General features: G+C 34.0%; 2 protein-coding genes across 2 annotated transcripts; one reads left to right on the top strand and one right to left on the bottom strand.

Moving 5' to 3' along the window:
• Nucleotides 1–1,399: 1,399 nt before the first annotated feature.
• On the bottom strand, nt 1,400–11,514 carry LOC128190308 (xaa-Pro dipeptidase-like). The gene is made up of 16 exons (XM_052862327.1): nt 11,391–11,514; nt 11,127–11,310; nt 10,125–10,252; nt 9,930–9,993; nt 9,755–9,802; nt 8,257–8,318; nt 7,742–7,786; nt 7,529–7,604; nt 6,594–6,640; nt 6,352–6,420; nt 6,111–6,188; nt 5,456–5,604; nt 4,576–4,760; nt 4,239–4,346; nt 3,188–3,271; nt 1,400–2,217 (listed from the first exon to the last, which is right to left on the bottom strand). Exons 1-16 carry the CDS (start codon nt 11,408–11,410, stop codon nt 2,065–2,067), a joined length of 1,500 nt encoding a protein of 499 aa, XP_052718287.1. The 5' UTR covers nt 11,411–11,514; the 3' UTR covers nt 1,400–2,064.
• Nucleotides 11,480–14,132, top strand: LOC128190310 (acyl-coenzyme A diphosphatase NUDT19-like). Its single transcript, XM_052862329.1, has 3 exons — nt 11,480–12,455; nt 12,670–12,880; nt 13,869–14,132. The coding sequence occupies exons 1-3, from the start codon at nt 11,592–11,594 to the stop codon at nt 14,078–14,080; spliced, it is 1,287 nt and encodes a 428-aa protein (XP_052718289.1). The 5' UTR covers nt 11,480–11,591; the 3' UTR covers nt 14,081–14,132.
• The last annotated feature ends 1,867 nt before the right edge of the window (nt 14,133–15,999 follow it).

The raw sequence follows: 15,999 nt of genomic DNA, 5'->3' as shown, positions 1-15,999 counted from the left end.
TAAGAATAGAGGGACTCATACTTAGTGGATTTATATTTACCGTAAATCATGTCAGGCAGCAGCGATACTGTTATTTTAATGTTATTCAGGGAGAGAGGAATAATGCATTCTGTCAGGAGTCTCTCTATACAGAGGTCCACAGCAATATTTCTTCTATTTTGATTATAAAATCTACCCCTGTACTATAGTTATTACTATAGTACAGGGGAACTATTAAAAACATATTTTAACGACAGGCGCCAGTGGTCCACTGAGTCAGTGGGGCAAAGATGCATAGGTTACCCATCGATGTTTATTATTAAAAAAAAATAGCTTTAGTCAATGTACTAATAATCTTCTTTTTTTTTAATTTTCATACTACCATAAAAGAAAATTGATAATGCTTAATACATGTTTACTTTTTACGGGGAATAATCCCCTACCTATTTGGAAACCTCAATGAGGCTGCTATTCGAATGGATGGGTTTACAGACTTGTCTGACCAGTACATGTGTTCTCTAATACAGTTTCGTAAAGAATGAGAGGAACAATGTATGAAATAGTGAGTCTGCGTTGAACTTGAGAATATCAATATCTTATCAAACTATAACTTTTTAAAAATTTGATTCCAAAATTATCATTTTTTAATTAAATAAAGAATTATGGTCTTTTTTAAAATTCTTGAATGCCTAATTTATGTAGCATAAACATCGATATCATGAAACAGACTTGAAGTATGATAAGGGTTATACTAACGCAATCCACTATAAAATATAATCATTATTTGGAAATACAGTTAAATTTCTGAGGTTGGTTAAAATGAGAGATTTAAAACAATATTTGAAAATGCAATAACATTTTAATCAAAAATTATCAAAAAAAAATTATATATAAATCCGTTTATGTATTGAAGATATCTATTATTGTCAATTTCCTTTTGTCTGCATTTACAAAAGGTGCTCAAAACAATTTAGAATGGTTCCAAAGAAAGTAATACATATAGCAATGTAATTTTTAATTCATCAATGTCAGTATTGATTTAATTAGTACTGCAGATACATGTATATCATATCACGGCATTGCAGTAGCAGATTTTGTTCACTGAATGTGTTCTTCCTATCTTACGCAATATGTATCTATTATGTATTTATTTGTACATTAATTCACCCCTCATTGTTCTGTATAGTAAAATGCTGCAGGTATATGTATATTATACATGTATCTAAAATATGCACATCCAATTTATCAAACCTCGTTGATATTAATATTGCATCCAATATTGCTCCTGAATGAGACACTTTATTTAAATGTATCAGACCAGAGGAAATTCTGAAGTCTGATTTCGACCCTTGAAAATGTTCCATTAAATTGTTCCACAGAATATATTTGTCAACAAGAAAAATAATACAATTTCCTAAAAGATAGTTACAAATTGTCTTTAATGTAAATTGTTTTCTAATTTTATTGAGACATATGATGTGACCCCATGATACAACCAACACAAATTTGTTCTAATATATTATGATATATATTTCTCATTCGATTTTTGTTTAAGTAATACATGCAATAATCATTAAGAGTAACGAGTCCTCTGGATATAATATATATGGCACTTACAGAAAAATAAAAGGCATACACATGGGATATACAACAACTTGGTCATCGGATAATGATTAATCACAGAAAAATTACCGAAACACAACTTGTCCTATTTTATGATCAGTACATATGACAGTAAGGTGTCATATATTTTAGTACTTTTTCCTGAGCAACATAATGCAGCTGATGTTTAGTAATACTTTCAATAGTAATACTAAGTAATTTTTCTACAGCATGAAACTGGATAATTGAATGAACAAAATATTTATGTGCAGAATTGTAGTAACTAAACAAATATTAAAAAAAAAAATCAAAGAATCATGATATATTGTTGTATGTACAATGAAGAGTTAATTTAATCACATTAAACATAAGAATCCTTCCCTTTCAAAAGTGGAATAATATTTAACAGAATATATACCCAATCTGTCCAAAAAGTTCAAAAATCTGTTCGTTGTGACTCTAAGCGGAGAAAAGTCAGATGAATTATCCTGATTTGACACACTCCTGGGGAAGAGGCACTTGTGGGCGCTGTCTTCCTTCGGCCATCCACGCCTCGATTTCCTCCACGGTCCGTGGTACACAGGTCAGTAGTTCCATTCCGTCATCCGTCACTGCGATGTCATCCTCAATACGAACCTGTCAGGGCAAGCACCATGTTATAGAAATGGAAAAAAAAATTCATGAAATTTCCTGCATGAGATACCCATGAAAAAAGCACTTGTATGTATTTCACTTGAGAAATTTTTGCTCGAAATTCATGTCAAGCATGTTTTATGTAAATATATATTTACGGTAATATAATATTTTCAAATCATGCAAAGTAAATTTTACTTGGATCCTCTTCCATGGGAAACATATTTATCTATGTATTTAACTGAATAACGTATAAAATACTCCCTAAGACAACTGAATATTAGTACTTGAATAGTAACAAACTGTATATTTTTTGCAAGTTTTTTTTTAAACATCTTATTAAAAACAAATCTTGCAAACAAATGCTACAATAAGATGGAGTACAACACAATTTGAGCCTCTTTTAAGAAGAGACACCATCATAAATGCTTGTGAAATTGCACAAATAATCCCAGCTCAGTTAATTGAGAAATAATGCCTATAGAAACATATAGACTGATTGTACACTGAAAGTGGACGACACACTAATGTACAAAAGGAAAGACGCTTATGTAAATTTTGTTCAGATATTGAAGATGAATTCCATTTTGTTTTGAAATGTCGGCAGTATAGAGAAATCCGAGTAAAATATATTAAGAAATATTATTGAAATAAAACCTTCTGTATACAAATTTATACAATTACTAAGTTTTCAAAATTTTAAAGAACTGTGTAATTTGGGGAAGTATCTCCATCTAGCTTTCAATATTCATGATAATCAAGAAAAATTCTCTGGGTTTTTTTTCGCCTGTTAGTAAAATTTTATTTTATATACATTGTCAATGTACTTTACATGTACATGTACCATACCATTATTTCAATATTGCTATTAATTATATGTAATAACCTATGCCATAAGATGTATGTCTTGTGCAAATAAAGAATGTAAATGATTGTATTCAACCAAAGACTTATGATGAAAATAAAGGTGTACCCCTCCGAATCCTCGATACTGGTCAATGACCTCACGGCACATAAACTGGGACTGCTGTGGATCTCTCAGTGCAGCATCCAGCAGCTGAAAGCAAATACAACGTAGGAATAGGAAATTAGTCTTAATGCAAAGTTAGTATGATGCACCTTGTGAAAAAAGACAGAGTGTGAACATAACATAAAAATTGCAAAAATAGATCAAAGTACTGAAGTACTGAAAGATGGGCTTCATGGGCTTTTTTGGTGTCTTTATGCATATTGTGTAGTAAAGACTGAAAATCTCTCTCTCTCTCTCTCTCTCTCTCTCTCTCTCTCTCTCTCTCTCTCTCTTCCATGCTTTTAATGTCGGCAAACGTCACAGAGCGTCCAAATTTTGTAAGCGGCTTTAAACAAAAACATGTCTGTCTAGTAGAAAAAAGTTCAACAGTTGCTGCCTTGAATTTTGCAACAAGCGTTATATATTCAATCCCCATTTCTTCAATGCGCAGCAAAGTAGTTCATGAAAATTCATGCCCATTTTATGTGTCCAAAATGCATAGTCTTGTTTTTAAAACACGTTTTTAATAAGAAAACTAAAAAAGATCGACAATTCTCTCGAAATTAAAAAAAAGAAACAAAATGTCAACACTTTTGACAAAACGTGGCAGAATCTTTTACTTTGACACTGTTTGGTTTTTTGTTTACTTCTGAAGTTGTGCTGTTTATAGTAACATTGGCGATTTGCCTGCCTACAGCTAGGACTCTGCTTTCAGCAGAGCCTGGCTAAAAATGCAAAAATATTAAACAAAATATGTTGAAAATGAAATGCAGACCATATTAATCTTAAATGCAGACCTTATAAATTCAATACTCTCTGTCTTAAAACAAAATATGATGCAACTAGTATGCTTATCTTTTTTTTGGTCCTAGCCCTAAACAAGATATACCTTAAAACAAAATGCAGACCTTAAACATTATATACTCTCTTTCTTAAAACAAGATTAAAATGATGCAACTTTGGTTGTTGTTTTAGTCCTATCCCTATCAGCCTGTAATTATCGCCAGTTACCCACCACATCTATGAAGTAGACCCCTGGTTCTATGGTCAGCACCATCCGTGGTTTCACCTCCCTGGCTGTCCGCAGCGACTTCAGTCCGGGTTTGTCACTTCTCTCTACACCCTGAATCAAAAATACAATGATCTGCAGACTACAATGGAAAATGCTTTACACATCTCTATATTGTTAATAGATTGAAGAACTTATTAGAAAATTTCAATATTCAAATGTGTTTTAATTTCCTATTATGTTAATACTGAACCTACTTATATGATTCTTTTTTCATTTATTTATCCAATCTATTCAATAAATGATACTTTTTGTGTCACACTTCCTCTTCACTAATACAGACCTCTGGGTATCCGCCTACATCGTGGGTGTCGATCCCCATGAAGTGCCCCAGACCATGGGGCATGAACACAGCCCCTAGACGCACTTTCATCATCTCCTCCACATCCCCCTTTAGGAGCCCCAATTTCTTCAGCTCCTCCAAGTGGACTCTGTCAGCAAGCAGGTGCATATCCACCCAAGACACACCTGTCAAACCAAAATAAAGAGCAATGTCTGAAACACTTAGCTGCATATACTGACCCAGCTTAGGTCACACTTGTCAAAAGAGATGTAAAATCAATATGTCTGAACCACTTAGCTGGTTTGACAAGCCAAATGTCCTACATCAACTTATGATTGGCATATTAGTATTTCTTGACAGCAAAGTGATATTGTAGACATACATTTTTCACATGCTGTAAACATGTATATTTTAATGGAGTCCATGTTTACAGAAAAACTGTAAAATTGCAAAATTTCTTACCAGTAAAAAAAGTCCATTAACAGTTAAACTGATTATCAACAACTTCAAAACCTATGGACAGTGTTATATGCACACATATAAATACTGAAAACCATTTAACATTAAATGATGGTTCCTAAATATTTTAGGGTATTCATTTGTTGATTGCACTTTGAGATTAAGAAAGATATAGCCATTGCATCATTTTATTACTGTATACACGGTTATTTTGGCCCCGTTTTATTTTTCATCCTTGTACACAAAGTCACTTGCAAACAGTTTCACCCCATCTGGAAAATGCCTAGACTCAGTTGCATAAAAAGAAAGATAATTTAAGACAACTGAATTTGCCCAGTCTTGACGACCAAGGGCATAAGGGGTGAAAATAAAACAGAGCAAATATTTCCCTGTATACAGTATATAAACTGCCACTTCTCACCGGGTTTAAGGGCTTTCATCACTGCCCTGCTAGATTTGTATACAGCCTCGTAAATTCCTCGCTGTTTATCTGTGAACTTCCCATTGGCTGGGTAAGAGCAGGTGATGTCCGAGGCATAGCAGTAATACTCTCCACCCATGTCTAAAAGACTGCAAACAGAGAATCGGTTTTCTGGTTTCATTCTTTTTTTTACTTCATGTTAAGGCCTACATTATTAAACATACCTACATTATATACACTCTTACTAAGGAACTTCCAGGTTTTTCCAGAAAAGTTGTCCCAATTAAAAAGAACTGCATGTTTCACATGTATATTGTGTTCTTTTTGCAGATAGCAATTGTTTCATACAATTTAATGGCATATTTCACAAAAATATATACTTACATGCCAGTAAGTAAAATTAACAATTCTTTAAGATGTCTTACTTTGAGTGTCTAAATTTTTAATATATTTTAAATAGCCTTACATAGGAACTAATGTTAAATTTCTATATAGAATAAACAGTGGTATTTCTTAATCATACACGTGCTACATGTTATCTATTCATAATAACATTTGTATTCATCTTAATGTTAATGATTGTATAGGGTAATTATAAGGTCCTGTTGTAATTATTCAGTATCCTACAACCCACCCTCAGACACTGCATACTAACCACATGTCTCCATCCTGTACTTGTTTGGAGTTCGGGGCACCTGCATGTCCATAATGAAGGACGGATCCATTATCTCCACTGGAACAGTTCACATATATTATGTAAGGGGACTTACGAGAGCATATAATCAATTTTAAACACAGGTTAACAATTGCCTTACTATCATGCATTGGTTTTTGATATGAACTCTGAACTGGATGGAAATGAAAACAACATCAAGACATCAAATATACGATTGTACCTGCCACAGATGCATGTGTAAGCCATAAGTCTGACTCCACCATTGAACTGACAGTAGTGTTTGAAAATGCTACAAACAGAAATACATGGAATCATACGTTGGCAGAGTTAAAAACATTGTCAGCTGGCAGGGTTTCACTGGGTTGGTAACATTCAGGAAAGCAAATTTTCACTTTAGTGGCTCAGAGAGAGAGAATTCCATGTTGTAATTAGTTGGGTGTACCACTGATAATTCAGATTTACCTCTCCATCTGGTACTCGTACATCCCTGGTCTGACACACTGCATAACCTGCAAACAGACGGACAAAGGGATTAAAATTCATCACAAGGAGTATGTTAGATTCCATAACATTGTAACAGTTTTTAGATTCTGATTATCAACAATATTAATGTCCTCCTGCTTCCACATATAAAAAATCTTCTGATGGGGTTTTTTGGTCAAGACAATCTACCACAAACATGTACAGATTTCTATTTATACCCAAGCTGAATTTTTTATAGGGGATTTTTTAGATTTATTACCGGAAACAGGCAATGGGAAAAGTTTCTATGCCATTGAGGATTTAATACACTAAAAAAATCATAAACATAAATCAATCCTCCATACAATATTTCTTGACAGTGTATCTATTTTGTGTGTTTGCATTATTTTAACTATTAATGTACATGTAGGTATCATTTTCAAATATTCATTTGATATTTTATTTATTTGAATATAAGGCCGCCTAAACTTAATTCTACATTTAACGTCACTTCCAAATACCAAACCTACGAGGAAGAGCGATAAAATTAAAACAAACAACATTTTTAAACAAATGATTATAAGCCCATTCATATTAGCTAGTACAAATACCGAGTATTAAAGCTACAAGCTACCTCTTTAATAATATCTTTTTTGACTATCCCATTGAGATTTATATGGTCCATAATATACTACAAACATTTCCAGTTTCTACAGATTGCAGTATTTTAGTTAAATCAAACTGGAAAGATCAAACTAAAATAGGGGTTTGTTTGTTTTTTCTGAAACACAATTTCTCCTAAACCTACACACGAGGGTTACGTTGAAAAAAGAATTACCGGTAACTTTCAACAGCCTAAAAAGTACATTTTAGAAGGCCTTAATAATCTGGCAATCGCGTATTAAATTATCTACTTTCGTATACATGTAGTTTACCTCTTTGTGAGCATCACTGCTTATCTTGTTAGAAAATCTCATTACTTCTAGCTCCAGATCCGTCTTAAACACTCTGCTGTCAACAAATGAAAAATAAGCAGAGTTTAAAGAATTTTTGATATCCTTATCAAATGATTTTTAAAACATTAACAGACTGAAGTACCATTTACTCAAGATAACAACAAAATTGACAGGATGTCATAAATAGAATACCATTCAGAAATTTCCGGATGTAAAATTGCATTGTCGACTTTGAATCTACAAAAAAAAAAATATATATATTTATAGCAGATTATATTACTTTAATAAAACTAAATTGAGGATGATATGTATTCAAAATGTCTATTGAAAAAAAGTGTTTGCATCCTAAGGACTCTTCATACACTGATAAAAATGTTTTTAGGTCCTCAACTTTTAAGTTAATAATGATGTTGACCACATTAGATTGCAGTTTGTTTCCATTGCATCAAGAAACAGATTTTTTTTAACAATACAAAGTACTCAGAACTTTGTGTGTAGTAATAAACTCATTCATCAAAAATTCATAAACTTCCAAGTTTATCTCATTGATTGATTATAATTACTCACTGATTCCTGATTGGTTGATTAAACTTACTGATTCCTGATTGGTTGATTATACTCACTGATTCCTGATTGGTTGATTATACTCAATGATTCCTGATTGGTTGATTATACTCACTGATTCCTGATTGGTTGATAATACTTACTCACTGATTCCATCAAAAGCTGCCTCTCTGCAGTAATTCCCACTGTCTGTATTTAAGCCTCTCTAGAATAAAGATACAATTGAAAACATCACATTTAGAATCATTATTAGGATAAAAATTCCACAATACTTATTACATAAGAATCACAATAGTCCATAAATTTTCAAATTCAAATGCTAAACCCAGCATTGTAAATAAATTTAATGTTAACTCAATAACCATGATAAAAGAAAGAAAAGAGGAGAGGTGGGATATATTATACAATTATTTAATGCTTGGGCAGTCAATAGACCCGAATATTTTTCCTGAGGTGCAGGGAACAGCTCAGTATGATCTACTGCCCGAGGCCAACGGCCGAAGGCAATAGATCATACTGAGCTGTTCCCTGCACCAAGGGAAAAATTCGGGTCTACTGACTGTTCAGGCATTAAAATATTGTTTTATTACCTTATTTCGTTTTTAGTTTTTTGTGTTCACAATTATAAATTACAGAAGGTTTTCATACCGTTATGCATTCAGGTAATTGTTAATTAATACCAAGATGACCTAAAAGATAAATTTTAAGAACAATAGTAAAATAAACATAATAAAGTTATCTTTTAATCTTGTAATAATTTCACTTTTTCTAAAATACATTGCCGGTCCAATAGATCGCAATCTATTGACCAGCGGGCCAATAGATCACAGTCTATTGACCGGAATCTGATAGATCGCAGTCTATTGACCAGCAGTTCAATAGATCACTTTCAAACCTGAATACACATACAAAAGAGACGAAAATGCTTAATTTGTTATAAAACAACAAAATCCCTTTGACTAGGTAATAATTATCAATAAAAGATTGAAATCTACAGGCGAATTGATGAGCAAGACCTTAGGGAAGGACGGGGCACAGATCAGAGGTGGGGGTCCAGGCATGCAAAAGATCCACAATGAAGGTATTGCACGTAAAATGTCTAAATGTTTGGATCCATCCCCACAACAACAATAGTTTGTGAAGAGAAATTGTCTATTCCTATCAAGCGCCAATCCGGTTGCAAGAATCTTGATACTTAGAGTAATATTACCAATTTGAGTAGTGGTTGAGCATTTCTTTGCTTCAATAATTGTAGCTTTTCATTTCATTGATACATATTTGTGAAGTGAAATGTCTGAAACTGTCCAAGATGTGTTTTCATTATTTCTAATTTGAAAGAGAATTTCAAATTTGTGTTGCTATGCACATATTTCTATTCTATTTGAAAGGGATTTCAAATAAGTGTTCCTAGGCAGACACTTAATAAACATTCTGATTACAAACACCACACCATTCACAATTAACAAAAACATTATAAACATTTTGAATTTAATCCTACATCAAATAATGGAAATGCCCCATCAAGCATTAATAATAAATATTGTAAACGATAAATGAAGCAATATGAATATAATCTTAAACTGGTTGTAAATCATTCAATCCAACATTGGTTTGAGAATCAGCCACTGAATGAGTACTTACTAACGTCAGGAGAAGGGATGCCTTCTTCTCTTTGAATACCTTGTCTAACTGTGGAATAAATATAATACATGTACACAAAGAAATTCAGATTCTGTACCCTGAAGTTAATTATACAAGTATCAGATGTTTTTTTCAAAATGTAAAAGAGAAATTATTTGAGATATCAAATTCTTACATCCTCTGCCCAAAATGCTTCATCCACACCATATCGGACCTGAAAGTCTTTTACATCCAGCAACCTAAAAATCAATAGATTTACCGGGAAAGTGTTCAATGTGTTAAAAAAAAAATCAAAATTGTGTAAAAAAAAAAATCAATTCATCAACTGAGATGTTTTGTTAATGTATCACTTGAAAACAACATAACATACTTTCCCATCCAGACAGCATAGGCGTCAGGAAGTTTAGGTGGGAAGAGAATTCCTCTCCCGGTGTCTACCTCAATGGCACCATAAAAATCAGGTTCCTCCACCCCAAACGCCCAGTGAAAGTACGACTCCTGTTGACGGAAAATCTATTTTCTGAGATTATGTTTTCATTAAACGTTTATATTTTGAACTTTTATCTTTGTTGAATACCGGTACTTTCTGCAACCTCACTCTATACTACACTTTTATCAAAATGGCACCATGAGCAATCATTAAAACCAAAAATTTATGGGCATTGCAGCAAAAAAAACCAGATTTTTTTTATCTTTTGTTATTTTTGCCCCTCTACACTTGTGAACACTTTCACACTGTCTTGAATTCGTCCTGACACAGTTGTATGTGAGAGAAAATTTGAGACATTTGAATTCACCAGTCTAAAACTTGCCTGCATGCTGACAATGATCGAGGGCTAAAGGGGCAAAAATAAAACGGAAGGGAATATTTCCGTGTATACAGTTAAACTCATAGGAGCAGGTTATGTAATTTTTTCTGTTATGATATATGCATCTTTATTTAAATAATTGGTCTAAATTAAGTAAACAATTGGTTTACACATTTGACTTTTACATTTCACCATATCTATACTGCATTCAAGATCGTACAGAGGCTAGGTTATGACGAGGTCATAGAAGATATACCGGTTTATAGTATGCACCACTTACTGCTAGTTCTGTCATTTCAGATAAATGATACAAAACTACTTACTTTGTACTAGATAAAAACTTAACACCGAGGACAACTCGCAATGCCGAAGTCCACAATACAAAAAAAGGTCTTTTCTGCATTGTGGACACTGGCAATATTATCTTTCAGAGAATCCCCAATTGCGATCTGAGTTCACTTGAATAGTTTAGTTCAGTTCAAACCGTAAGTCTGTTTCTTCAAAACTACGTCTATGATCAGCTCAAATTCATATTTAAATTAATTTAAAAATACTAAACCTGCCTGTCTAAAAATGGGTTCATGATCTGAACAGTGCCTGGTTTCTGATTCCCCACCCTGGAGGAGTACATATGCCCCTGCTGGAACTTTGTTGGTGGCTCTCAGTCTTTCAGCCAGACGTTTTCTGTTCTCCGTGAATAGTTCAGCAGGAACTCTTAAGGTGTGTTCCCCGCGGCAAAATGCAGGCCTGATAAAAAAAGGTAAATAGTCTTAATCTAAACATGAATGACAAGGATAAAGGTCTTTAAAAATTCTACTTTCTCTTACTCGACTCGATAGGCTGCCATGTTTGAATGATCAATCACAAGACCAATCGGCGACGTTGAGATGACAAACTGAAAATACAGAAAGTGAAAGTAAAAAGTGAAAATGAAAGTGAGTCAAGAAAAATAATTCCTTCAATAAAAGAAGATTAAACATAACAAAGTATAGGTATGTTGAGCACGCACGGTACAACTCAAACTTGAAATGGTTTACTGTTTTCTCAAAAGGAACATATTGACCTCGATTTTGTATACAAACTGTGTAAACAACGAAAGGTTCAAAATCCAGATTTATCATCACTTTTCTACAATGGCAGCTGTACTGAAGCATTGGCGAGAAGCAGCAACGTTGCTTGTAGTAGCAAAGACTTCTAAACTTATACCGAATGGTGTAAACGGCGGAGGCTTGCAGCTGGCAGGTACAGGCTCAGAGCAATCGCAATACAACTACAAGATGCTGATGCTGAAAAGGTCAACCAAAAGCAAGTTCATGCCCAATGTGTATGTTTTTCCTGGGGGTATAGCGGAAGACGCTGACTTTTCGGCAGAATGGCTAGACCTCTACAAGAAATTTGGCGAATCAGAGAGCAAAGAGCTGCTTAAATATCTGACTTCGGCTGGAGCTGGCCCCCCAATGTTCAGCAGAACACGAGACCAAGAGTTCCAGCACATTCCCAGTGAGCTAGCTTTCAGGATCTGTGCTATACGTGAAACGTTTGAAGAATCTGGTGTTCTTATTGCTAGAAGTATTGAGGACAAGTCACACTTAAACTCAGATTATCCCAGGAAGCCAGTTTGGGGTACAAGTGTTCCCATGGAAACTCAGGTATCAGATGAGTGGAGGAAACGTGTGGATAAAAACCCATTAGAGTTCATAAAAATGTGCCGTACTCTCAATGTGATTCCAGACGTATGGTCTTTGTCCGAGTGGACGAACTGGTTGACCCCAGTGACTCTATCAAGTACTGGGAAGGGAGCGAGGCGACGATATGACACAGCCTTTTTCATGTGTGTAGTGGACCACCTTCCAGAGGCTATGCACGACAACAATGAGACTGTGCATTTAAAGGTACACAAACTTAACTAATAAAAATGGCTTCTAGTATTCTAAATGTTTCAACGATGATGAAAATGAAATACTTTTTAACAATGCCCATTATTTGTAGCTATCAATTTTGCAATTTGCATAAAATGCAAAGGTTTGGAAGAACATAATTTATGGACGAATTGTTCTGCCAGTACATGCTTTATTCTATCCTTTATGTGATGTTTTCCATCTCCAGTGGATAGCCCCGGACACTCTGCTGAGCGAATACTCCCATTCTAAGGGCCTTCTTGCCCCTCCCCAGGTGTACGAGGTTCACAGGCTCCTCCACTTTCAGCTGGTTGAAGACCTCCATCGTTTTAACTGGGATAGGGCCCTCAACCATCGTGTCAGACAGTACTTTCCTGTCGTTGTTGGCTGTGAGGATGGTATCGTTGTTGTGTATCCAGGTCAGCCTACGTTCTCACTTTCACAACTCTGTTGACCAACTTTTAATGATATGCAAGATGTTTTTGAGAGAACCTTTTAGTTGCCAATAACTTTGAATCAGCCTGCTTACATTTTACTAGTTTGCCATTTTTACTATAAATGCCTTGGTTATGGGTATTTGTTGCTGCTATCCTGTTTTACTATGGTAGATTTGCAAAAAAAGAAAGTCTTCCCAAATGAAAGAAGTAATGCACAGGGTATTTTGCCATTTACCGGTATTTGGTGGAATACCCATATAGATTTTTTTAAGTGTGTACATTTTAACAGACAACATAAGTGTTATGGGACTACCAGTAATCCTGAAAAATCCCCGAATTAAGATTTTAAGGTAGCTCCATACTCGTAAAATTCTCTGAGGAAAGTTGAAAAACCGAACTGATTTCGACTTAATAGACTTAAATGTCATCAATTGTTAGAAAAAATATACATGTCATCACACTTTTTGAGATGCCAGATAAACATAAACTAAAGCATATTTTAGCATTAGAAAAATGTATTTTTTTCTGTTAGAAGTAAAATCCTGCAGGAAGAAATTTGTTTTTCTTGTTCAATTTTAATGTCAACTTTATCAGAAAACTAAAATTACAAAAATATTTTAAAATTAATCGTTGGAATAAGAAAAACTATAGCATTTAGACATACAACTGAGAGAAAAGTCAGAAAAGAGTTATTTCCCCTTTGCATAGATAAAATATATAAAAATTTGGAAATTTAGTATAAAATTAAGTGCGAAAATATCTTTAAACTACCAATATATCTAATTACATCCATGTGATTATATTCACATAAAATAAATAAAACTATCTTGCACAATTTTTAAAGAATTTAAAGTTTTACATAAAAGTGTGACGTCACAGAACACTGGATCTACTTTAATATAACTCTTTCATCTGAATTTCCATGTGATGAATACATATTGACCAGAGTTGCTGTTTTTTTTTACTAAAGGTGATGAATTATACCCCGAGGAACCGGACAGAATTGGTGAGAGTCCAATCTTAACCGTGAAATGTTCCCTGGAAGACCTTCCCAAAAGATATCCATCAATGAACAGGATGGTTGTGGCTGGGCACCACTGGGTCAACACGTCTGCTGGGGATGGTCAAGTCATCCCCGACTTTGAGTGGACGTTTCCTGAATCTCTCCAACCCAAACTGTGATACCAATTATATGTACTTTTATTAATATAATAAATTTGTATTAAACACATTATTTTATAGTATCATCTCAAAACCACAATTCATGTTTTTTTTATCATACTATTAAACCTATTTTATTGTATGGAGCTAAAACTTGGAGATATTATAATCCATTTGCCAAAAAAATTCATATCCCTGGTTGTGCAATTGACAAAATATATTCCAATACACTATAACGCGCGTCACTCAATTTATATTCACACACTGCTGGATAAATTGCATTTTAAGTTTTGCAAATCAATAAATGTACTTGGTATGCGTAGATCTGCAACAAACTCTACTGTTCTACATGAACTGGGAAGATTTCCCTTATATTTTATTATCAAAAGATCCATGAGTTATTGGTACAGACTTGAGAATTATAAATATAATACCGTAAATATAAATATATAATAAAGGATATTAGGATGAAAAGCTTTTCAGATTATATGCTTTGTCCCCTTTATTAGATTAAGATATATTTTTTAAGCTCATTGCACAAGCTCACCCAACAAGCACTCTACCTGTGCAGTATGAAGTTGATATTGCTCCTATGAGTGCAGTATAAAGTTGATATTGCTTTTACGTGTGAAGTATAAAGTTGATATTGCTTCTATGTGTGCAGTGTAAAGTTGATATTGCTTCTACGTGTCCAGTATAAAGTTGATATTGCTCCTCTGTGTGCAGTATAAAGTTGATATTGCTCCAATCTGTGCAGTATAAAGTTGATATTGCTCCAATGTGTGCAGTATAAAGTTGATATTGCTCTTATGTGTGCAGTATAAAGTTGATATTGCATCTACGTGTGCAGTATAAAGTTGATATTGCTTCTACATGTGCAGTATAAAGTTGATATTGCTCCTCTGTGTGCAGTATAAAGTTGATATTGCTTTTACGTGTGAAGTATAAAGTTGATATTGCTTCTACGTGTGCAGTATAAAGTTGATATTGCTTCTACGTGTGCAGTGTAAAGTTGATATTGCTTCTACGTGTGCAGTATAAAGTTGATTTTGCTTCTATGTGTGCAGTATAAAAATTGATATTGCTTCTCCATGTGCAGTATAAGTTGATATTGCTCCTATGTGTGCAGTATAAAGTTGATATTGCTTCTACGTGTGCAGTATAAAGTTGATATTGCTCCTATGTGTGCAGAATAAAGTTGATATTGCTTCTACGTGTGCAGTATAAAGTTGATATTGCTTCTACGTGTGCAGTATAAAGTTGATATTGCTCCTATGTGTGCAGTATAAAGTTGATATTGCTCTTATGTGTGTAGTATAGCATTGATATTGCTTCTACGTGTGCAGTATAAAGTTGATATTGCTTCTACGTGTGCAGTATAAAGTTGATATTGCTTCTCCGTGTGCAGTATAAAGTTGATATTGCTTCTACGTGTGCAGTATAAAGTTGATATTGCTTCTACGTGTGCAGTATAAAGTTGATATTGCTTCTACGTGTGCAGTAGAAAGTTGATATTGCTTCTCTGTGTGCAGTATAAAGTTGATATTGCTCCTACGTGTGCAGTATAAAGTTGATATTGCTCCTATGTGTGCAGTATAAAGTTGATATTGCTCTTATGTGTGTAGTATAGCATTGATATTGCTTCTACGTGTGCAGTATAAAGTTTATAATGCTCCTATGTGTGCAGTATAAAGTTGATATTGGATCTACTTGTGCAGTAGAAAGTTGATATTGCTCTTATGTGTGTAGTATAGCATTGATATTGCTTCTATGTGTGCAGTATAAAGTTGATATTGCTCCTATGTGTGCAGTATAAAGTTGATATTGCTTCTAAGTGTGCGGTATAAAGTTGATATTGCTTCTACGTGTGCAGTATAAAGTTGATATTGCTCCTATGTGTGTAGTATATAATTGATAATGCTTCTCCATGTGCAGTATAA

The sequence above is a fragment of the Crassostrea angulata genome, chromosome 6 (genome assembly GCF_025612915.1).
Source record: "Crassostrea angulata isolate pt1a10 chromosome 6, ASM2561291v2, whole genome shotgun sequence".
NCBI classification, from domain to species: Eukaryota; Metazoa; Mollusca; class Bivalvia; order Ostreida; family Ostreidae; genus Magallana; species Magallana angulata.
Note: the sequence above shows the minus strand (reverse complement) of the source record. Positions and strands in the feature narration are given on the sequence as shown.

What these genes read in the sequence shown, in the direction of transcription:
- LOC128190308 (XM_052862327.1), bottom strand. Translation starts at nt 11,410, where the DNA reads ATGGCAGCCTATCGAGTCGA. An exon ending in ATGGCAGCCTATCGAGTCGA is followed by an intron (nt 11,311 to 11,390) that starts GTAAGAGAAAGT and finishes TTTTTTTATCAG; the next exon opens with GCCTGCATTTTGCCGCGGGG. An exon ending in TACGAGTACCAGATGGAGAG is followed by an intron (nt 6,421 to 6,593) that starts GTAAATCTGAAT and finishes TTCTGTTTGTAG; the next exon opens with CATTTTCAAACACTACTGTC.
- LOC128190310 (XM_052862329.1), top strand. Translation starts at nt 11,592, where the DNA reads ATGGTTTACTGTTTTCTCAAAAGGAACATATTGACCTCGATTTTGTAT. An exon ending in ATGAGACTGTGCATTTAAAG is followed by an intron (nt 12,456 to 12,669) that starts GTACACAAACTT and finishes TTCCATCTCCAG; the next exon opens with TGGATAGCCCCGGACACTCT. An exon ending in TATCGTTGTTGTGTATCCAG is followed by an intron (nt 12,881 to 13,868) that starts GTCAGCCTACGT and finishes TTTTTACTAAAG; the next exon opens with GTGATGAATTATACCCCGAG.